Consider the following 23509-nt stretch of genomic DNA (forward strand, 5'->3'; position numbering starts at 1 on the left):
GTAGAAAATCATTAAGAAAATAAATAACAGCAACTCTCGCTGTTTGTCACTCAACAGATACATGTTTGGTTCAGTTGTTGTACATCAGTGAATGCTTTTATTTTAACAAGCAACCTTTGTATGTTACTGGACATTTGCTGGAGGTAGAATTTACTCCAAACTATTTTTACTTGAAGTTTTTTCATCTATATTCACACAAACATACATCCCACCACAGTATCTACATCTTATTCTTCATTTTATTAATCTGACGTCTTGACACACATTTTCCATCACACAAATCAGGTTTATTAAGTTCAAGTTTATTGAGACCAGTGAAACCATGTTATTTCTTATTATGTTTCTACATATGTTTCTACATCTGAGTTTTAAATCATACTTTCCAGCACTGATGTTTTTCAACAATTTTTTTATTTTCCTGATGTCATACCGACATATTTCAGTTTTCCTTCAGCACAAATAAATCCTTCAATTTGCTTTAGAGGAGGATCCTCTGAAATGTGAATGATTGCTCCAAATTGGATATGCTGTACCATGAGGTGCACATGCTGTTTGCCTGTTGATGAAAAGCAGAAACATACGGTAGGATTGTGCTTTTGTTAATGAAACCACAATGGCAGAGACATAAGGATTAAACAGTATTCTACTGCTCCTGATTTAAAATGTAATACAGATTTGCCGATATCAGGGGGTTTCACATTGGAGATTCTACTGAAGTAGTTTGGCAAAGAGGAGTAAAAAGGCCTCTGTGCAATGTCATCGAGCCTCTGACACATCTGCTTTCCCTTTGTTGGAGTTAAACATATGTAAACACTGTTAGACGAGACCGAACACCTTCAAAGACGGGGCTTATCAACAATTTCATCAGTTAGCGCACGAAGAGCTCACGGTGCAGGTTAGCATGAGGTAAACAAAGAATATTTAAAGTGACATAATATCTGACGAGGGGGAAAGTGTGCTTGATGAGTGCATCAGGACGTGCAAAAAAAAAACCCACTGGAGGCTCAAGCGCGTCGGAGTCGTATGGCTTACGGAGTTGGACGTGAGAAGAAGTGAATACGCTTGTAAATTTCAGGCAGCGCACCAGCACCTGGTTTGAAAAGACACGGGTCACCTTGGACCGGGGATGTGAACAAAGCATTACTGGTCACATATTCTCAAATAAAGCCTTCGCACGCAGCTGTAAAGAACTCAACCACCTTCTCCCAGTAACTCACTTGATGTTGAAAAATCTAGTTATTCTCCGAGAATGGCAACAACGAAGCTCAAAAAACCCCCTACGAATAAACCTACTCTTATCTCCTACTCTTAAGACTGCATGTGAAGATTGTGCTACATACGGATTTGTGTCCTACAATAATTACGTGTGTCACGTTAAAAACTTTCGGCAGGAGAGGTACTGACTCCAGACCAGTTTGTGTGGCCCCGACAAGCCTGCGAGCCACTGTCATGTGTGACAGATGCCGCATCGAGATTTTCGCGCAGCCGTACTCCGTTGGACCATAAAAAGCACAATGAGCAGTATCTGAACGTCATCACCAGGACACAGACAGGAAATACTGTGAATACTTTAGTGTGATGATGCCACAAGCACAGTCAAGTAAGCAATTACAACACCGAGATGTGTTGAAGTACTGCACTGACATTTTGAAGTACTGCAGCGGGCTTGTTTGCGTCCAGTAGCATCTCCATTCTTCCCTCAGTATAGTAAGTACTTAGTGAATCAGAAGACACATTTATGGTTTCAGTACAAAGTGTTCACTCTACAACATGTACAGTAACAACAGTCATAGAAACCTAAAACATTAGACATATCTTTTCCTTTTTTTTTTAACCTACACAAGTTTTTTAGTTGTTTTTTTTTCTTTTCATTCCCTTTCTAATTTCAACCTTTGGTTAGTAATACCTGTCTGTGCGTGTTCTATAAATACTGTATACTTATCTTTCTGGTAATAAGACTCAAGAAACTGAGTCTACAAGCCTGGCCGGGTGCACAGGACAACACATCACCTGCTTCATTTCACTTTGTCTTTTCCTGTCCTTCAAAATAAAATGATCCCTCTTTATTCCTAAGTCTGACCACTAGAGAGAAAGCAGTGAAATGCAAAACTGAGCTGTTTTTCTGCAACTGGCCACTCTCCCTAACTTATTATCACTGTGTTTGGATAAGGCCTGCAAATCAATTTATCTGATGAGTGGAAACTGGTCAAGATGAAGTGTCATCTGCTCCGGGCTGATGCAGAGAGCGAGAATGAACTAGAATAGAGGTGTTGAGTTGTGCGTAGCATGAGGCACTGGTCTGTGCTTCCCTCTGGTCCCTCTGCCATCGTGTGGCCCTTCTACTGGGTCTTCCACACATTGTTGAGTAGTTTGACCACCTCCTCATAAATGACAAAGACTATGGCCACGTCCAAGCACACGCGGCCAAGCCTGGGAACTGTCCCTTTGTAGAACCTGCAGGGAAGACAAGATGAGATGAGGTCGGACGGTTTGTCTACAGTAGTGGAAACTAAAACGGTGCAAAGCGAGGATCAGGGTTACTCACGCCTGCGGCCCTTCGTGCTTCAAAATCTGGAAGGCACAGTCCATTGTGTTTTTGTAGCGATGGGCCTCCAAACCCTAAAAAAAAAACACAAGCGTCTTAGAAAAGGCAAACCCGAGGACTGTAACTAAATCTTCAGAGGGTGGGTTTCCTACCTGCATCCTGGTCTTCACCACATCCAGGGGTGTGTTTCCAAAAACACTGGCAGCTCCGGCCGTTGCGCCAAACATCGCCGTGACAATTGGGTGCATCTCTCGTCTGGGATCGTCCCCTTTGACGCCAAATCCAAAAGTTGGATTCATGGAGAGTGGAAGGAAGTAAGAGGAAAAAGGCATCAATCGATCGGACCGAGAAAGGACACAGACTGGTCAGAAACAGGACAGGGGCATTGGATTTTGTTTTTGCAGTCAACAGGCTCTCTCACCTTTGTACCAATTGCGCAGCAGGTTCATCACATAGAATCGAATGGCCTGATTGGTTCCTTGTTTCAGCACCGTCGCTGTGAGACCTTGATACGTCCCCCTCACACCTACAGAAGTCAAACGGATCAGGTTTCATTGTAGAGCGAAAACCACACACGAACATATTGCTACTTATAGAAGCCAGTGTTTCCTCTACATTCATTTAGCAGTGGCGGCCCGCCACTGCTAAATCATAGCCGCCACGCCTTCAAATTTATTATTTTTATTTATTTATTTTTTCTATTGTCGCAAATGCACCACCGCCACATCTCTCCACCTTCACAGCACAGCCTGTGTGATGATGAGCGCAACAGCGGGGGGAGGGGAGGGAGGGAGTGGGGTGGTTGGGGGATCCTATTGGAGTTAATTACTCGCGAGAGCGCGGCCTTGAAAGTGACATCACGTCAGGCACCAGGTGAGAGTCAGAGAAGTGTAGTCGTGAGGAATAAGGCAGCGAATTACCGGAGAAAAGGTGGACTTATTAGCCAACTCAGTGACGCTAACTTGGGTAAACTAATTGATAGCATTAAGCTAATATCTACACGTCATTATGTATTAACTGCTGAATGCATTTTCAGATGAGCTTGTTCAGATACTTCTCTAAGAAGAGGAAGACAACAGGTGAAGAAGACGCTAGTCAGGTAGCATCATAAGCCTTTTACTGACTCGTAAATGATGATGGTTAGGTAAAAAATAGTATTTTAACCTGCCCCCCCCAAGAGCATGCCCCCCCACTGCTGAAAAAAATCCTAGAGGAAACACTGGAAGCAGTTCGTAACCACTGCTTAAACATTTAGGCCCTCAGATCATCTCTTACCCTGCTCTCGGATAATCTCACTAACGCCATGAAAGAAGCCTCTGTAACGGGGTCTGAGGGAACACTGGTCATGGATCATCTTAACCTTGGAGGAAAAAGGGAAGGACCATAAATGAGACCAATATTCATTCAGACCAGCGTTGATGTAACAGACATGGAAACAGCATCCAGCTCCACTGACCTTGAGCGTCTCCATGGGACAAACAACCACGATGGCCTCTGCTATCCCCGCTCCTAACCCACACAAGAGGCTCCGCGTGTTATCTAGACGACCTGTGGCATCTCGCATGGGGTTGCTGAGCATTTCAAACGTGCCAAACCTGAGAGGGAGGAGGTGATACGTTCAAGAACAATAAGGGGTCAGAATAAGAAACCATAGGGGGGACATTTGTTTGATTCATTCCACTGTAATCCATAGTCTGTTGCTGGAAGTTTCTGGCTCCAAACAACTGACTGTAACTTTCTAAGTAGTATTATGGTTGATTAATTGGTTAGTTGACGGCCAGGAAATTAATCATCACCTATCTTCCTAAGTGGTAGTATAAGCGTTTATAATCTTTCAAGCAACAATAGCAAACATCTAATGGTTCCAGTTTCTCAAGTGTGAGAATTTGCCGCTTTTTCTTAACATTACGATAAATTAAACATCTTCGGGGTTTGGACGGACAAAATAACACGTGATGAGATCAGCTTGAGCTCTGGAAAGTTGTGATGACCATTTTATAGACAAAATGATTATTCAATAATTACAAGAAGAAAATAATTAGCAGCTTAATTGATACTAACAGTAATCATTACTTCCAGCACTTCACATTTGTCTGGCTTTAACGTTAAGCACCAGGAAATGCTGAGTCACTGCTTTGATATCAGTCAACTGTTAAATGAAATCGAAGATTATAACCCAGGCGATCTGTGATGCTATAAACCAAAAGGATGCAAGAGGAAAATGTGCTTTTCTACTGAAGCTTTTTTTGTGTGTGTATTTTTACATAACATCTGTGAAGTAAAAGCTACTGTATGTCAATGTGTGCATCTTCACCTCACTGCAGACTTGGGTATTGATCCATAGAGCAGGGAGCTGAGACCTCGATACAACCCTCTGAGCCCATGATCCTGCACGGTTAACTTCACACAGTCGCCTGCACACACAGACAGACACACACACACACACACATACACACACACAAACACAAGAGCATCCAGGTGTGATTAACCCACCAGAGGATTAGCACCACACAAACCTGCAGCAGTCAGTCAGCAATCATGCATGTCCCAGTGACCTACCGATCCCTCTGTATCGCGGTGGGTTGGCTCGCTCATCTAGCTGCAGCTGGGTCTTGACATACTCTGTGGGGAAGGTGATACAGATCTCGATCCCGCCTGCGATGCCACCTGAGTTGAGAGGGAGGGAAAAAGGAGAGAAACACTGATTTGTTGACTCACTGTGCAGGATTGTTCTTGAATATTCTGGGAGCAGGAGGAGAACTTGCCAGCATTTCTATTTCAGTGAAATAAATAAATAAATAAAAAGATTAGATGCATAAATTGCAGAGTGATGGTGATGCTAGATCGCTGCTGGCAGACAGTGTCTTTATTTTTAATTAAATGCTATTGTGATGTGATTATACAGCAGTACCTGTATTGAACTGGAAAGAATAGCTGAGGGCTACTGAATGCACCAGCCTATATTCAACACACAGCATAAACCTTCCAGCATCTTTATAGATACGTTTAGATTAATTCAAAAGAACAAAATGTCACTTAGTAACGAATATATGCAGAAGAGACACACAAATACATTCAACTACATCACGCGAGTGCTATAGCATCACTGTCGGCTGAGTGCGTTTTGACCCAGTTCTGCATGGGTAGCTTTAATGAGCGACTGAGATTAGGCTGTGCTGTGCGGAGAGCAATAGGCAACTATGATGGGGGGGAAGAAATCTGCGGGCTTGAATATTAGGGTTGCAAAATCAACCTGCAAGGATAGCCTTCCCGGGATGCGTCATTTTCCTCCCTCCGACTGCAGCAGCCGCCAGGTTCCTCCTCGCCGCGTACGACCGCTGGTGGGCCGGTAGCGATCCCAGCCCCGCCGCGGCGGTCAGGCGCTGGAATGGAGGCTGCTGCTGATGTGCAGCCGAGCTCGGGTATCCTCTCCTGACACCGCAGCTCTCGCACGGCCCCTCACACACCGAAAACGGCTTCAGCAGTGAAGACATTTTGGTCGTCGGGGCTGGTTACAGAAATGTCCTGCTGGTGGTGATGTTCCCACTCAGACAATGTCAGACACAACAACACAGGAAGGCGCACCAATGTGGCGGCGGAGGGAGCATCAGTATTCAAATAGCGGTCAGGTGATGGGGCAGGCCATTGGCTCACCATGCTGCCTAATGCTATTATTCAGTCACGTGACAGTGAACGACTTTTGGTGACCAATGACGTGGAGGATGCTGTTGTATGGATGTGTCGAGGCTAATCCTGACTGTCAACTACTATGACAGTTCACAGATCTGATAGATAGATAGATAGATAGATAGATAGATAGATAGATAGATAGATAGATAGATAGATAGATAGATAGATAGATAGATAGATAGATAGATAGATAGATAGATAGATAGATAGGATGCCTCCATCCAAGTCAAGTCAACTTTACTTCAATAGCACATTTAAACACTGCTTGAGCTGACCAAAGTGCTGTACAAAGGGCAATTAGAGTAAATAAGAATAAGCAGGTAAAACAAGTGTATACGGTACAACAAATGTATACAGTACATAAGAGACATATAAGTATAATAACACAAACAAGTAGACAACAAGAAGTAAATACTCAATATAAACATGACAATGGACTATAAGTTAGTGAGCTAAAAGGCCAGTGAAAAAAAAGATGTCTTTAACCTAGACGGAAGGAGCACATCTGATATCAGGTGGTATCAGGTTCGATCAATATGTAAATGAGGATGGTAAACGGACTGCACTTATATAGGCCTTCGCAGTCACCAGGTCTCAACCCAGTTGGACACCTATGGGATATAGACAGCGCTCTCCACCACCATCATCAAAAACACCGAATGAAGGAATATCTTCTGGAAGAATGATGTTCAGTTTGAGAGACCTGTAGAATCAACGCCAAGGAGCACTGAAGCTGTTGGCCCAACACCTTACTAAGACACTTTATGTTAGTGTTTCCTTCAATTTGCCATTTCTCTGTATGTACTATAAATACAGAGGTACGTATTGCGTCTGTACAAGTATATAATAATAGAGGGATAGTGAGGTATCATTATACAAATAGAATATTGTAATAACAATTAGAAGAAATCTAATGAATAATATTTAAAGCATACAATAGACTTTACTTCCTTGCTAGTGTGTCATAAGCCATGCAATCAAGAATTTGGTATATTACTGTTGCCTCTTAATCCCTGTTCCTTTAAATAGTGCTCTCGCCATGCCAGAGCGCGCACACACACACACACACACACACTGCCTCCCCCAATCACCCTTTACAATGAAACTAGGTCAGTGTTTCCACACGCACACCCACAACCCCCACCCCCCCTGAGAAAAACATAGACAGACTACAGAGAGAGTCAGTCAGTCAAAACGCCAAACTGAAGTGACCAGTTATTGTTCATTCAGTCGACCGATTTGTAAAACAGGTGAATTTCATGCTTCATTCATTTTATTTGTCTGGTGTTTTCGTTCTCGTCTACAAGCACCTATGCAAGTGTTCAGTGATCACACAAAGGGGTAGACTATGGCGAAAAACTCCAGTTCAGGGGGCAGCTGAGGGGAGGATGACAATATTTCCCCTAGCTGGTCTTCCTGTTCTTCGGTGTTGTCATTTACTGAGTAGACTCTCACCTGGGAGATGATCGACAAGAGCATTATCATGTGTGCATATAAATCAGCGTGTGTGCAGAATCAGCCTGAATTGATCTTTGTTTCTCACTCTGATCTTGTTGAGTAGAGTCCTTTGTGTCAGTCTGATGTGCAGCAGCCTCCCCACAGTCCTGATTTCCAAGAAAGCCCAGATTCTCAGCTGCTCCAGACGCTCACACACCTGAACCAGCTCCAGCAGCTCCTCATCCAGTGATTCATTACAGTTGCTCAGGTCCAGGGTCAGAAACTGCAACGCATTCACATTGTTTTAATGTAAATAGAACTACCTCAATATGCATGCATAATAAAAATTAAAATAAAATATAATATGATATAATATAATAAAATAATAAAATATAGACTTATACTTTTTCAAAATATACATAAAACTCTTTATTTAAACTCTTTATCATCTGTCCCTCTATTTACAGCAAAGCACAGCAGATAAACAGTGACAAAACACTTAATAGCTCTGTCCAGAGCTTTCAACCACATCACAGCTTGTCAGTGGAACAGTTAGGAATTTAATTTTATGCTCCCGATGATATTCAGTTTGGTGCAATCACACAGTGAGTTCGTGTGCAGAAATTCATGGAAATCCAATCAATAGTTGTTCAGACTTGTCACACCAAACCACCAATGTGAATCTTAAAGTGTTGCCAGAGAAATTTCACAAGGGAAAACTTTGACCTCTGAGAAAGTTAAAGGGAATCAACAAAGTCAGTAGGATTCATCCTCTGGGTGACCATGAATGTCTGTTCAGCATAGCTATAAATGCAAGATATCTCTCCACAGATGCAATGAGATGGTTCTGTACAACTACGTTTTACTTTTTTTAAAAAAATTTTATGTGCAAACCTTTGCACACCACACCAAACTGGCCTGAATTGGCATCTTTTTGCATATTGTGTTTCCAGGTGAACATTCAGTTTAACACGCTCGGGGACCCTGACCTGCAGGCTACGTCTGTACTGGGGCAGCAGGTTACAGAGGAGGGGCACGGGGCTCCAGTCGTCATCAGGGGAGTAGAAAGCCGTCATGCTGTATTCTGTCAGGGGAATCTCGCGCTGAAGTATCCTCGCAAGCCGGTCGGTGTTGATGACTTGGTCCACTGTAAGCTTGACTGTCAGGTCTGGGCAGGTTGATGCCAAAGCTGCCCATGAGTTACCACACACCACCTTGAGACAGAAGATGAAGTAGAGACAGAAATGAACAAAGGAAACCTAAGGGCGGTATAGTTTTCACCGGTGGTATTTTAGTTTCTTTTTCTTTCTTTGCTATTTCAGCATGTGCTCACATCCAGCACCTTCACATTAATCCCCAAGCGCCTGCACTACTACCTTGCCAAGAGGCATGTTTCACCTGGCGGATAAGTTAGCAGAATAATTAGACCATGCAGACTGTGCAGGTGTTTGTCCTTACACTGAGCTCCCCAAAAGCTGGCATCTATGATTTTGCAATGACACCCTTCAGTGCCATCATACTTCACCCCTCTATATAAGCCGTGTTCATCGGGGATAGTCCACTGTACCAAAGGCTGCTCCATCCCACTTGGCAATTCAGCAAATAATATTACTCCGTTTGTTTTCCTGCTTACCTGCCGATGGGATTCGTTCGAAGAGCAGTGCAGTGAAAAAGTTTGCAAGCGGTCCCCATCTCTACTGGAGTTTCGACTCTGTCGGAGAGCCATCAGCAGCTCATCTGACAGGCAGGAGTAACTGAGGCTCAGGTTGGTGAGGCCTTGCAGGTGGCACAGGACAGAGGGAACACTGGAGTCTTGGTAGACATGCAGAGAACCAGAAAAGAACCCCACCAAGTCCAAGGAAGAGATATAGCACCGGGGGTATAAGTGGCTCTGAGAGTGTGACAGGGCGGAAAGCAGCTCCAGGCCCTAAAGGTTAAATGATCAGAAATCAGAGGGAAAAAAACTGCAATCAATATCGTCGTTATTGAATACAAGTTGGATTACATTTTCACAATAGTATCATCTTCCCCCTCCTTTTAAAAAAATATATTGGAAACCGTTGAAAAAAAATGATAACATTATTTTTTACAGTTTAATGACATTTATTATGAAGGAATTAAGGCGAGTATAAAGAATTACCAAGACGGGGCGGAAATTACATCTGTCAGATTCAGAGCTTCCTCCTTCAGTTCAGTTATCTGTACATTACATCTGTTGTCACTGACTATGTAGTTTGTTCCTTTTATTTTTATGCCATCATCATAATACAAAAAATTATTATTTTTTGCACACAAGAGAATACACACAAGGATTAGGAAAATGAGGTGGCGGTTCAGGTTACAGGGTATGTTGGAGTTAAAGTGGACCTGCACGACACCAGAAAAAAAACCCTCCATTTAGGTCCAGAGATGATCCATAGCTGTGGGAGTTTCTCGATCTATAGTGATTGCGACATCATTCAGATCATTGTCGCATTACATCACTGATTGATTGTCTTTACTTCAGTCTTCAGTGTGTTGCTGAATCAAATCTTTCCATTGGTACAAACCTTGGCCCATACAAACACCATTCATAAGGTTAACGGCTCATTCATTCACATACTGAGCACCTCTAGTACCAGCCCGCAGCCGATGAGCTCTGATTTACCACTGATTACCACTGATCCTTTGCTGAAGCACCTGTGTCAGTGACATATCTGCTGAGATATTACCTTGGTGCTCATAATATTCACCTGCTGCATGCCGTTTCGCATCCCGTTCATACAAACAGAGGTGAGCCTTGAGGCCCCTCTGCGGAGGAAGTCGATCAGACAGTTTGCCAAAGAATTCCTGAGCCGTAACGTCCAGGCTGACCGGTTCAACTCCAGCCTTACAATTGAGAGGGAGCGCAGTGGGGCCCTTACTCTGCGGAGACCAAATAATGTTTCATTTACAAATGATTTGTCATTTATAATGTGATTGGGGTGCTGAATTGTGTAAAGCCGGTTTAGACAGGCTTTCAGGAAACACATCCTTTTACCTGGTAAGCTCAGAAAACAGTCCACTGATGGTTTGCTCCAGTCGCTGGGCTGCCAAGGACCTGCGTGGAGGACACACACACACATCCAGCCTCTCCAGGTAGGGTCCCAGGTAGCGGGCATAGGTCACAGCAGAGCAGTATTCAGACTGCCTGAATTTGGACAGTCGACCGTTGAAGTGGAAGAAGCGGTAGCGCCAGAGAGAGGGAGAGCGCATGACATTGTGCCAGTGATGACAAACCATGTCTGCACTCCTGCGGTCATGATCAGGGAGAAACGTGAACACATGCCGCAAGCACACATCAGGAAGTGACGCCCAACCGTCCACCCTCTCTGAGCAGCTCTCGCAACCTTCATCACTGAGATCTGAGTCGTCTTCACCCATCTCTCCCTCAATGGAAGAATCTTTGAAATCAAAACCTCCCACCTGAGTGCTTTCTTCTCTGTGCATGGGGAAAAACACTGGGAAAGAATACAGCACAGTTAGAGGCCAATGCCAATTTAGATTTAGGAAAAAGTTTTTAAAAAATATGAAAAATTACAAAAAAACCAAACATTGCTCAGTAAGAAATGACAGAGAGATTACTTTACCTGAAGCTGAAAGCAGTCCAACAGTGAAGTGGATAATGTTAGAAGAATCTTTCTTCAGAATGTTATGGTTCTATTGTGACTTCACAATGACGACATTCTCAGCTGAGTTCTACATTCAGTTCAATTCAAAATACTTCATTTGTCCTTCAAAAGGCAATTCAAAGCATAAAACTTAAAAATGCACAGTGATTTAACTTAGGTATCACATTTCTTTCACTGGACTATTTTCTTTGTTGTTAATGCAATATTATGAGTTGTGTTTTCTTATTGTTTAATCATATCTTTATACTTTTTCTGTTATTAATTTTTGTTGTTGTTTGTATGTTTAGTCTAAGTAACTCCTGCCTTTTGTGTGTGTTTATTTTTATTTGTACTATTATTTGTACTATTTTCAGTTTGTATGTGAGAATAAACTAAACTAAGCACCATTGTGTATGTAACAACATACATCTGCTTTCTTACAAGGCAGCCTTTATAAAGGGTTAATAATGGCTTTATTAATGGTTACTCATTTACTGATACTTTATATTTCTGTTATAAGTCATGGATAAGAATAAGTTTTGGGTTGCCAGGTTGTGAAAAATCACTGTCACTTTGCAATTCTCTCAAGAAATTGTCTGCTTTTCAAATTAGTTATTATTTCTTATTGTTATTTATCTTTTATTTTATGACTTTTCAGATTAATCTCTGCAAAAAATGAAAAAGTTTAAACATTTTCAATAAATTAGATAAAAATCATTAACATTGTCAATATTCTTGGAGCAGTGTTCTAATTTTGTACACATGCAGTTTATTTGTATAAAACATATCACAGAAATTAAGCATGAACTCAAAATGAAATAAGGAACGAACATCGTTACGCCTTTGCTTAAACACACAGTTGTTCTCCAGCAGAAACAGATATTGCACATAACTTTTAGGTGAAAAACATTTCCTGAGAGCATTATTACAGAGAGAGTTTTTTTTTTTTAAATACAATCAACATTTTCTCTTATGATGACTCCCATTTATTTGTTTGAGTTCCTCAGCCCTTCAAACAGCAGACACTTAGCCTGTGCAGAGAGAAAGAGAACAGTCAGAGGCTCTTTAGTAAACAGAGTGACATAAGCTGTGGTATGTTTGGTAGAGAATGTGGGCTTGTGTGTCTCTATTTATGTCCGTGTGTGTTTATAACCTCATGCCATCGCAGTGTGTCAGGGGGCAAGCCCAGATGGCAGTGAGGGCACGTGTGCATCTGATTGGGTACTTCCTGGTTTCTTTGCCCCCAGCAGGGGCCCTCGCTGCCCCACAGAGGGCGACATGTGGAGTGGGAGGACCAAGCTACGCCAAAGTGAGGTCGAGGGTCTGTCTGGTAGCTCACTTTCTGGGCACTAGAGGGCAGTGAGGACGACGGATCTGAGTCTTCCTGCAACACAGCCACAGGGGAGAGTTGTGAAGATCTTCCCTAACAGAGTTGCACTTTGACTCAGCTTCAAAAAGTGTTACTCAATATTATCATGAATTCAAGTTTTGATACTTAGAGCCACAGCTTATCAGAGCCAGTTTTCTTTAAAAAAAAAAAAAAAAAATTAAAATCGTTAAACTGCTTAATGAACAAAAGAGGATGGTTTAGAAAACTATTTGATTTAGTGTTGCCATTGAAAGCAATAACATCATGTTCTAATGGGAAAAATTACCTTTGATAAATATTGCAAAAGACAATTATTATAATGAAATTTTATCTGGTCTTCTGTGAAGTCATTCCTTCCATGCTAAGCTTGCTCAGATGTTTTTGTGCACCTTACTTTTTACTCCACTACATTTATCTGACAGCTATAGTTACTAGTTATTTTAAGATGCACAAAAAGAAGCTTTGGTTCAACCTGTTACAACATAAAATACTACATCCATAGTAATGCATTCTTAATAATAATTAAATTATATAATATCAGAGTGGGTGGTTCTTCTGCTGCCAACTGACTACTTTTACTTCTTTTACTTTTTTGTTTACACAGGAAAAAAAGGTCAAGGTTTATTTCTTTAAAGATATGAATCCCCTTTTAGACCAGGCTGTTATATTTTTTTGTACTATGTCCCTGAAATGGAAACATTTCTTTGCACCAATGTTATTTTTTTTATTGCAAAGAGAAGTTGAGTTTGAGTTTGTGAAATGAAGAAAATTCTCAATGTGTCTGATCAGTACTGAGAGTCTGAGATTAGTTAGAAATGTACAAACCTGTTTCGCAGTTTCAGGACGATACTCTGAGTCAAGAGACCTCAGGCAATACCAGCAGGGTTCAGATGGGCGATCTGTGAAGACACACCAACAATTAGTGTAACACATTTCTCCTTAAGTAAAAGGCGTCACATGAGCATGCTCTGGTTACAGACAAACTACTGTAACACCCCACAAATCTCATATTAGTAAGTTGTGTGTGTGTGATTTACTCTCTGTGTTGGAGGGATGAGATGACACTGAAGGGGGGGTCACCTCTTCCTCTCTTGGTAGGGGGGGAAATGGGAGGCAGTCAGCATCCTCCTGTGTGTTTGTGGCTATCAGGGTCTCCTGTGGTAAGGTCTCTGTGTCACTGATACATAGAGCCTCTCCAGCCATCACCAATCATATCAATCAAGAAACGCACAAATATTTAATGAAATTGTAGAAATAGAATATGAATTATATATGCTAAAATCTGACCTGACTGGGCTCTACCACTCCATCACAGGTGTCACTGTCGGCCCGGTCGTCCCCTTCTGCCTCCTGGAGGTTTTGGGGCTCATCGTCATGCTCTCTGCAGTTCTGAGTCGGTGTGTCAACCTGGGTAGAAGTCGTCCCACTGAGGTTTGAGAGAGAAGCAGCAGTATTAACAAACATGACCTCCTAATTGCCCGACTGGAAGGTTATCCGCCAATCAATCTTCAGCTGATTACACCGCCTCAGCCTCTACTGTTACACTCAAGACAAGCACCTGATTAGCTATAAACATTCAACCTCTCCTTGCCTAACCTTTCGCTGCTTTCTCCCCGTTCCTCCAACACTCCCTCCATCCCTGCTCATGTGTCTCCCTCCCAGGGTGCCTGGAGTGTTATTTCCTCTTAATCCCACCGTTCTTTGACTTTCCCCCCCTCTTTTCCTCAGCCGCTGTATGTCCTCCTCTCCGTCTGCCTCTCTGCTCTCTCCCCTCCCTCGCTGCGAGTGTGAAACGGAAACTCCAGGTTTTCAATATTTGATGTGTCTGAATAGCTCACAAGCAGGTTTCTGTAAAGAGTAATCAGGTGAGGGCTCTGGTGTCTCTGGGGTGGACACAGAGACAATAATAAGCCTGCAAAAACCAAGACTGAATACAAATTCAGCAAATTCAGAAGCCAGAAGGTCTGACAACTCCACACAGAGCTCCCACAACATCCATACCCTGAGAATATAACATTTGCTAGAGGCACAATTACTTTATTCAGTACCAAAAAAAAAGGTATTTATTTACATTACAGTAAAATATATTTTCTGACACTAGAAAATGCAGCTTCTAATTCAGGGTGATCATCATCAATACCCATCAGGGCCGGTATTCACAAACTATCTTAAGGCTAAATGTAGCCTAGCTTCTGACCAATTGAGGAGAAACTCCTAAAAATAATGGGTGTATCAGTCCTAACTTTTTTCACCAAGAGTAATTCAAAAAGTCACTTATCTCTAAAAGTACTACCTAAGTCTAGGAGAAGTATAAAGTAGTCGAGAGGAGTATAAGGCCAAATCACAAAGAATTTTCATTAATATTAGCTTATGATTTGGTGATTTAATCAGAAGATATAATGAAAAGCTCAGTGTAAGATGAGCTGCCACATTTGGCCATTAAAAATAAGTTTCCTATTAAACTTTTTCAATAACATTAGCTGCTAAGTTTGGGCACCAACAATTTATTGTCAAGAGAAAATGAAGAAGAAACTAAAAAGTTCTCAGTCAGTTGCATTAGGCATTACAAAACCACCACACCACTCACATCTGCACAGACACCTCTCTCAGTTAAGAAAGGACAACTTCTTATATACTCTTTGTCTCTACTGAGCAATTAGCATGGGAAGAACCAAACTTCATTCAGGGGATCTAAGTCTCATTTGAAATGATTAGTTGACAAATCGTTAATTTTATCAGTAAACATCTACAGTACTAACAAGATGTAATTTGTAATTTTCTAAAACAACCGTATAATTGCTCTAAATCAGACAAATACTTATCAATACAGTATATTAAACTTATGACCACCCCCAAAGTCATGGTATAGCCCACGACATCATTGATGACATCAGCAAGAGCATAAATAAGGTAAGTGTTTGGCTGCCACTCCCTTTACTTTCAACTCCTGGAGTCCATGGTGAGTATGGATCAAGATGTTCAGATTAAACTAATGTAGTACAACTGTAACCGTTTAACCAAAGAATAGTGATGGTAACAGTAACAAAACACAATGCTAACCACAAACAAACCTGTCATACTAAGATATTCCAGTGCTAAAGATTAAGTGTTCAACAAAGCATGAGATTTTTTTCTCACAGTTGCTGTACACACACACACACACACACACACACACACACACACACACACACACACACACACACACACATACACAAAGCGAAAAGAGAGAGCAAGAGATGTAAATGTAAGTGTAAGTGACATCAGTTGCTAACTTCTGGACATTGCAATTACAAAGATAGCTTTAGCTCCTCCTGACCTCTGATTATTACAAGGGTAGCTTTAAGCTACTAACACTTGTTTCAAAGGAGTGTCAACACCAGCTGCTCACTTTGGTCATCATAAATATAAATATAAAGGTAAAATGAAAACATTTCAGTGACATTAGACATTAACTTATGGAATACACAGATAGCATGAAGCCGAGTAACGCAGTGCTGCTAACAATAATCATACATTGTAATGATAGCAGTAGCCAATAAAGTTCTAAAATTCAGACATTATAAGGCTAGCATTAGCTGCTGCTTTTCAATATTTCAAGTGAAGCATTAGCTAACCTTTGGCACTTAGGCTAGTATGAGCTGCTAACCTTTGTGCCTTATAATTACAAAGACCATTTTAGCTCCTATTATCTCTAAATATTACAAAGCCAGCTTAAGCTACTAACAATTGGATAGAGAGTAGCATTAAGCTACATTGCACAGTAATGTGTGCCAGTAACATTAGCTGCTAACTTTAGCTGCTAACTTTGGTCTTTATGAATTTGATGGTAAGATAAAATGAAAACATGTCAGGAGCATGAGCTGCTACCTTTCGGGAATTTCAAGGCATACACTTCTCCTTGTTGTTATCTTTATTATATTCAGGTATTTCAATTTTTTCATACATAGCAGTCCAAACCATGAAAACCATCCCTAGAACAAAAGTATAGAAAAGTATAGAAAAGATATGCGCATATTTTACTGTACTTGAGTATACTATACTATTGTAGCCTATACTATGTTTTGGTCATTAAGTGTATTTCATTTTTTGGAGGTTTTGTTTATTTGTTGAACATCATGAGCCTACATGATTTTTAAAGCTGAAAACCAACCAGAGTTTTAAAAAAAGAATGTGTTGATTCTCATTATAAACTTTTCTTTTCAAGTGATTTTAAGCACACCTTTATCACAGCCAATTCTGTGTGGACTCAATAGCAGCCTGAAGATGGTGTGTGACAGTTTTATTTATAATTTCTTTTCTGTTGTATCATCTCCTCTTTTGTATTTTCACATCAGAGACAGTTCCAATGAGGAATCCCGAGACGAGATGCTTACTGGTGAGTTTATGTTATATATATATATATATATATATATATATATATATATATATATATTCTTAGGACATATAACTGCGGAAACCAAGAAAGGCCACTCGCAAATATTTTTTTATTCTGTTATCTTGAGATAATAGAGCTTTGTTTTCTCTTTCTTTTTGTTTGTATCATTTTTTAGCAAGAATTGTTCCCCAGTTCCAGTTTCTCAATTGTTAGGACTCTCAGCTTGTGTTTGTCTTATGTCATATAAATTAACAGAATATCTTGAGTTATTGAGAATCTTGTTGTTCATCAAACAAAACTAGCAACATAAAGAAGTCATCTCAGACTTAATGAAAACCATCCAAGTTCTGGACTGGTTTGTTGAAAAACCTTTTTTTAAAAAAAAAAAAAAAAAAAAAAAAAAAAAAGTCTGAATATACTGATATACAGTTGCAAATGTTAGAGCTACATAGATAGATACCCAGAGGTGGAGAGTAAGTACATTTACTCTTATACTTATGTACAGTTTTGAGGTATTTCCACTGAGTATTTCCATTTTATGCCATCCTACATTTCAGAGGCAAATATTGTTCCTTTTACTTAATCACTTTCATCTGAAAGTAATACAGTATTTCCTTTGTAGATTTAACACACAAGATATATGATCATCTTATAAGATGATGCATTGTTGTGGATTCGTTTTTTAATTAGTAGAAAAGACATGATTTAGATACACTAGGTTAGTGGATGTGTCATTCTGTACATCGTGTTCATTCAGGTCTGCCATCTTGTGCACACAGCATCATGACTGCATTGTAAGTGACTCATTCTTCCAGCAGATGGAGGAAGAGCATTTCTTTTGAGGTTCATAAATTGCAGATGGTCAAACAAGACCAAAGCCGCGTCACTAACCCAGGGAATTTCTGTCTTACTCTCTTCTCCCCTCTCTTTTGTCCATTTTGTTCTCCTGGCATTTCATCTCTTGTATGAGCAGCTCTCTATTTAGCTCTCTATCCTTGTGCATTAACTTCGTCACTGGCTTGAGTGTGCCTTTCACAAACTCTGAATAATACCGTCAGACATGATAGGCAACACACATCAATGAATGCCATTTTCAGCCACAATTATCAGCTAAATTATGTGACTTGGGTTTTAATTTCAGGGTCGTTTTGAAGAGCTGTGGAATGTGTGTGTATGTTATTGCTCGTCACTAAATGGTTTCTGTGTGTGTGTTGTGTGCCAGCGCACTCAGTGACGTGTGTGTGTGTGTGTGTGTGTGTGTGTGTGTGTGTGTGTGTGTGTGTGTGTGTGTGTGTGTGTGTGTCTGTACGTGTGTCTGTACGTGTCATCCTGTAAGTGCACGGCAGGTAGGGAGTGATTTGAGTGTTTTTCCTGTATATGTGTGTTTTTTGTGGGAGGAGGGAGACAGGAACATAAGTGGCGATGACTCACCAGTCTTTTGTGACAGTGGCGCAGAGAGAGTGCTTTTCACCCATTTCCCTCCCTTGGGGCTTGCATACAAAACAAGAAATGGAGAGAGGATAAAGAAGAAAAGGAGAAGAAGATTGTGTGTTAGGGAGCATTAGGGAGGAGTGGGGGGCATGGATAATTGGAGGAAAAAAAGGGAAGAAGATGGGAATGAGGGTAGAAATTGGGATAAAGAAAGGGGAAGAAGAGATGAAAGAGGGAAGCAAAAAGACAAGGGTTGCAGAGATCATAAACAAAGGATGCAGTTTCAAAGGAGAGGCCTTTGCAGCTCAGCCTCTGTTGTCCTAATGGCTGGTAAAAGCATGGCTGATGAGGTTTATTCTGTGGCAAAGATTATGTTCAACAATGGTAGTTTAACAGACAACAAAAATTAACAAACACGAGGAGGACGGATCCGCAATGACGAGGTTCAGCTTTAATTTGAAAAGCTGTCTGAGGTCAGGAGCAACATCACACGGGAAAGTTTAAACATCCTGATTATTTGAGCAGATTTCATACTGACAGATAGCATTCAAGCCATTTTGTGATACTAACACTAATCCTATACTTTTGCCGAGGGGATCTATTTATGTATGTCATGTCTCATGTTTTTTGTTTGTTTATTTTAGATTAATTAATAACACAACAACATTTTGTTAGTTAGCCTTCAAATTTTTCACCTGGTGCACCATAGCACTGTACAGATTTTCAGTATGTTAATTACTTGTCAAATGTAGGGGACTATAGAGTTCAGTGGGTAAGAAAAGGCATCCTGGCTTAGTAATTTAATCACTGTTACAAAAATGGCAACAATGATGGGTCACGTTTCATGATAAATATCAATTAGTAACATTTCTCGGTTACAAAACAGGTATGGAAATCAGAACGTGAATTTTTCAAAGCAACATGAGACAACTCACAAAGAAAGAACAAGACCAAATCATCTTGGTCTCGGTCTCAGTGAAAAACACTGTGGAATCATGAAGAATCACATTAACAAATGGATTAAAAAAAAGAAGGCTATGGTCATGCACAGTGTAGGCAGCTTTTTTAAACCTTAGTTTAATTCAAATGATCTCAAAATCTCTTATTTTCAATGAGAAAGTCTTGGCCAAATTGCCAGTATAATTATGCCACAGAACCCAATACCCACAGAAAACTAGAATTACCGCCTCGCGGTTGTATGTCCCGCCACTCAGAGTAGTTTCAGTTTACATCCCTGTTTATCCAGATTCATATCAAATATTAATCATTTGTGTGCTATTTTGCTATGTGAAGACTTGAGTAATCGCTAAAAAGTGTTTTGTGAGGTCACCACACCCTTGCTCTTTGACTTTTAACCACAATAATCTAATTAGTTTGTCCTTGAGTCCAGGTGAATGTTTTTACCAAATTTGAAGAACTTCCCTCAAGGTGTTACAGAGATATTGCAATTGCAATGCATCAACTACAGTTTACTGAACAAAAAGAACATAAACAAGATCCTGCTAGTTGCCATACAACCTAATGTGATCCATTTTGTATCAGCGTTTGGAAATGTTCATTTGGTTTTCCTGTTTTTTTTTCAAGCCACGTGTAAACAAATTTTCTTGCACCAACTCTTGCAGAACCAGATGTTTTGCCAATGTTGGTGATTTTGTACTTTGAGCGCAGAAACATTTGTATATGTTTAGGCTAGTAAAGACCTCTTAGCTAATATCATGCTAACATTTAACGTTAAAGGTTAAACCAATATCCCACTGCTGTAGAAATTCACGATGATTACTTGAACATATTTTGAAGGTGTTATAGCTGTATTAAGTGAATATTCATACTAGTAATGGCTGTGTTTTTCCTTGTGTTTCTGCTACTGTAAATGCATGGGCTTCTTGGGGCCTTTACTGATGAATTGCTGCGCTGTCAGACTCTTTTGTGCTAGGAGCTGGATGTATACCAGATTTTGTGCCTGTGAGAGTTGGAGGCTTTTGACAAATTCAAATTGCATTTTAATTATAGCACACCCACCAGGCAAAATATAAATGATTACTATAAGGACGTAATGTGATCTAAAGCTTGACACACAATTATCCCATTGTGCTGAAAAATTTTTTAAATCTCAATTGTGTAGAATGCCACAGAAATATGAATGTGTGAATGTAAATAGCAGCATCTCAACAATGCTCTTTTTGTTCACAGCTTGGCAACAAGGTGTGAAAGGGGACTTTATGAAGGGCTCGTTTTCATAAGCAATGGTGTGTGTTTCCTCTGCGTGGACCACATGTATTACCAGAGTGGACCTGCTTAGCCACATTCTCAGGTCTCAAACCTGTTACGTCTACTGTATGAGGTAGAAATTAGCTTGAAAAACTTTGTTGGACTACAGAGAGGTGGATCTAAATTCTCTAAGACATTATACATTGTATCACAGGTTTCATACTACTGTATAAAAGTGTGGTCAAAAGTCCTACATGTAGCATATAACCATTAATAAATCATCAACCCATTCATTTTGAGAAGCCAATAGGATAGAGGGTGTCGAATGCTGTGCAGATTGGGAAGCAAATTTGTGATGTGTGATAGTGGACTACATACAAAACTGATTTGACTTGACTGTTGTGACGAACACCATAGTCTCAGTTATATGGCAATTGCACCAAAGTTTCATGTTTAATTTGATAATGTTGTATTCATCTTGGTTATCATTTAGAGACGGAGTACACAGAAAAGTCTTACTGCGTCCAGTCAGGACAGCTCAGTCCAAACACCTATCATTGATGTTTGCAATGTGACAGAAATCATCCAGCGGGCAGCAGAGATCTGGGGCGGAGTCGTGTCTTAACTTAATTTGCTCTCTACTGACGTCCACAGCCATGGGTTGACAGGTGACCACTGTGTCGGTGCATGTGAAATCAAATATTCAGTCAAAATCACTTACGTGCAAACAGAGGAATGAGATTAAATTTAATAAAATTGAAAAAAAATCTATAAAACTGTTTATTGAATTACTTTTAAATAAATATTTATATATATTTTATTTGAGATATTTATATAGAATTAAAATGTAATTTAATATAATTTACAGTAATAAGGTATTCATTCATTCAGAATGAATGAAAATGAATGAATGAATGAATGAATGATGAATGAGTAATAAGGTAATCGTAAAAATAAATTAAATGAAAAGTGCTCAAGTGAAAAATTTAATTAAATTATTAATGTAGTATTAGATATATATTTTATTTAAATCTCAATAAATGACATAAAATTAAATAAGATTAAATTAAGAAAATAGATCAGTTAAAAATTAAATGACACATTTTAGATGGCTAGATTAATAGATTACAATCAGAACTGACACTATATTTTAGAAGTTTCTCCTTACAATTAGGAACTACTTTCAACATCAGGACTCAGCTCTACTGAGCTTTAGAGCCCCTGTTTCTGAATGTATATGATAGGCTACTGTAAGATAACATGGGAAAAGATGATTGCCCTTCCTTAAAGCTCTTTAAAAGAGTAGATCAATCAATGCATCAGAACCGATATTGGATTGGATTGGATAAAACTGGCATTGAGTTCCACTTTAAGAGAAACAAAATGGGAACTAGATGTCAAGGAATTAATTATTATTTATTGTTTAATTCTTATGCTCTGTTAAGATGCCTTCTGACTCTAGCCATAAATACAGAGGTGCACTGTCAGGAGAGGCAAACCAGGCAAATGTTTGGGGCCCCCAAGGGGGAAAGGGACCCCTGATGGCGACTCATATTTGCACATTTTGCCATGAGAACTATAAACCCCCTTAAACCTCCCATAAAGACAATATACACTGCACTTCTGTTGCCCCAAAACCTCCCTAAGGGGGACCCCTGGGTGTTGGGGAGGGGGGCTTCTTTGAGGCCCCCCAGAGTCTAGGATCGCCACTGTATAGATATGAGTGGTGTTGATCTTCTCATGTAACTCTCTGCAAATGTCCAGAATGTTGAACAATTTCTTTGCTTTTTGCTACCAACAATACAACACAGCTGGGTGTCATATTATTACACTGCTAGACATACTGTTTATAAATGTTTCAGATAAGGGTCACTTACACATTTCTCAGCTTCTCTGTTGCTGTTGTGTCTTTTTCTTTTCTTTTTTTCCCAATTAACTGGCTGATGGCCAGTGGGAGTTGTGGCCACCATTCATCTTTACAGTCAGTCAGTGGATATCCAGCTTGGATATCTACAGAGGTTACAAGCTGTAATTAAAAATCATAACATGATGTCCAAGAATCACTTAACAAGCCAAGATAAAGCCATGAACGATACCGTTCCAATCAACTGGTGAGCAAGCTGGCAAGATAACATGCGATTAGACCATATTGACAGCCTGCTAATCACTGTCAGTATTTGTACCACTGACAGCATACATAAGGTTTGTTCTGATGCCAAACAAGTAGCAGCCAGAAGCACTTCAAGGAAATTATAGCAGAAGGGCATACTGCCCGTGTGAAGTAAGAGTGAGGAGGAGGTGTGGAAACAAGATATGGCAAAATCTATCAACCAAACACCTTTCCACCGGCCGATTGGCTGGCTTGAGGCAGGAGCGAACATGACTCAATCTTTATCTTGAATGCCAGCAGCTAAATTACTATACAGCTCAAAGAGAGAGAGAGTGAGTGTATGTGTGTGTGTCTGTGTATGTCTGTCTGTGTGTGTTGGAGTGTGTGGTCCTGCGCAGTAAAGTGTACAGATGGATGACTCATCCACCAATCATGTGACTCATCAATCACTGCAGTTACCGTTTCCCTCCCTCCTTCAGAATTTTTCCTTTCTTCAGTTATTCCTCCCCCTTTCAGTCCCATTCTTGCTGTTTTTCTCATGTTCATTTTAATTGTCTGGGAATATAATAAACTCCCTCTATAGGTTTTTTTTTCTTCATTTGTCTCCATACTGATGCGACTGTGACATATATGAGTTGTGCTGTCACTAAGCTGCGACTGATTTTCTTCCTCTTGTGTGTATTTTGATATATTTCATTTATTTATTACTCAAGAA

At 40.3% G+C, this 23509-nt stretch overlaps 3 protein-coding genes across 4 annotated transcripts; all 3 read right to left on the reverse strand.

Moving 5' to 3' along the window:
- Positions 1 to 281: 281 nt before the first annotated feature.
- Positions 282 to 6150, reverse strand: slc25a1a (solute carrier family 25 member 1a). The gene is made up of 9 exons (XM_023421397.2): positions 5799 to 6150; positions 5105 to 5212; positions 4860 to 4959; positions 4002 to 4140; positions 3821 to 3905; positions 2967 to 3071; positions 2698 to 2813; positions 2546 to 2619; positions 282 to 2454 (listed from the first exon to the last, which is right to left on the reverse strand). Exons 1-9 carry the CDS (start codon positions 6037 to 6039, stop codon positions 2340 to 2342), a joined length of 1083 nt encoding a protein of 360 aa, XP_023277165.1. The 5' UTR covers positions 6040 to 6150; the 3' UTR covers positions 282 to 2339.
- Positions 6151 to 7564: 1414 nt separating this feature from the next.
- Positions 7565 to 11140, reverse strand: LOC111666225 (F-box only protein 39). Its single transcript, XM_087178057.1, has 6 exons — positions 10692 to 11140; positions 10405 to 10576; positions 9306 to 9599; positions 8662 to 8886; positions 7779 to 7955; positions 7565 to 7690 (listed from the first exon to the last, which is right to left on the reverse strand). Exons 1-6 carry the CDS (start codon positions 11138 to 11140, stop codon positions 7565 to 7567), a joined length of 1443 nt encoding a protein of 480 aa, XP_087034183.1.
- A 1147-nt stretch (positions 11141 to 12287) lies between these two features.
- Positions 12288 to 14307, reverse strand: LOC111666226 (uncharacterized). 2 transcript variants are annotated; one of them, XM_087178053.1, is made up of 6 exons: positions 14267 to 14307; positions 13959 to 14096; positions 13708 to 13874; positions 13496 to 13569; positions 12455 to 12685; positions 12288 to 12332 (listed from the first exon to the last, which is right to left on the reverse strand). In XM_087178053.1, the coding sequence occupies exons 1-6, from the start codon at positions 14305 to 14307 to the stop codon at positions 12288 to 12290; spliced, it is 696 nt and encodes a 231-aa protein (XP_087034179.1). The 2 variants fall into 2 exon arrangements, with proteins under 2 accessions (XP_087034179.1, XP_023277270.1); XM_023421502.1 differs by having other exon boundaries at positions 13708 to 13825; positions 13958 to 14096.
- Between the last annotated feature and the right edge of the window lie 9202 nt (positions 14308 to 23509).

This window comes from Seriola lalandi, unplaced genomic scaffold, assembly GCF_002814215.2.
Source record: "Seriola lalandi dorsalis isolate HSWRI2012SDOR001 ecotype SW California unplaced genomic scaffold, Sedor1 jcf7180002054672, whole genome shotgun sequence".
Classification (NCBI taxonomy): Eukaryota; Metazoa; Chordata; class Actinopteri; order Carangiformes; family Carangidae; genus Seriola; species Seriola lalandi.

What these genes read in the sequence shown, in the direction of transcription:
- slc25a1a (XM_023421397.2), bottom strand. Translation starts at nt 6,039, where the DNA reads ATGTCTTCACTGCTGAAGCCGTTTTCGGTGTGTGAGGGGCCGTGCGAG. An exon ending in GCTGCGCAATTGGTACAAAG is followed by an intron (nt 2,814 to 2,966) that starts GTGAGAGAGCCT and finishes TTGGCGTCAAAG; the next exon opens with GGGACGATCCCAGACGAGAG. An exon ending in AAGCACGAAGGGCCGCAGGC is followed by an intron (nt 2,455 to 2,545) that starts GTGAGTAACCCT and finishes TCTTCCCTGCAG; the next exon opens with GTTCTACAAAGGGACAGTTC.
- LOC111666225 (XM_087178057.1), bottom strand. Translation starts at nt 11,140, where the DNA reads ATGCACAGAGAAGAAAGCACTCAGGTGGGAGGTTTTGATTTCAAAGAT. An exon ending in CTGTTTTCTGAGCTTACCAG is followed by an intron (nt 10,577 to 10,691) that starts GTAAAAGGATGT and finishes TGGTCTCCGCAG; the next exon opens with AGTAAGGGCCCCACTGCGCT. An exon ending in AGTACAGACGTAGCCTGCAG is followed by an intron (nt 7,956 to 8,661) that starts GTCAGGGTCCCC and finishes AATGCGTTGCAG; the next exon opens with TTTCTGACCCTGGACCTGAG.
- LOC111666226 (XM_087178053.1), bottom strand. Translation starts at nt 14,307, where the DNA reads ATGGAGGGAGTGTTGGAGGAACGGGGAGAAAGCAGCGAAAG. An exon ending in TCATCCCTCCAACACAGAGA is followed by an intron (nt 13,570 to 13,707) that starts GTAAATCACACA and finishes GTGTCTTCACAG; the next exon opens with ATCGCCCATCTGAACCCTGC. An exon ending in ACACACTGCGATGGCATGAG is followed by an intron (nt 12,333 to 12,454) that starts GTTATAAACACA and finishes CTCTCTGCACAG; the next exon opens with GCTAAGTGTCTGCTGTTTGA.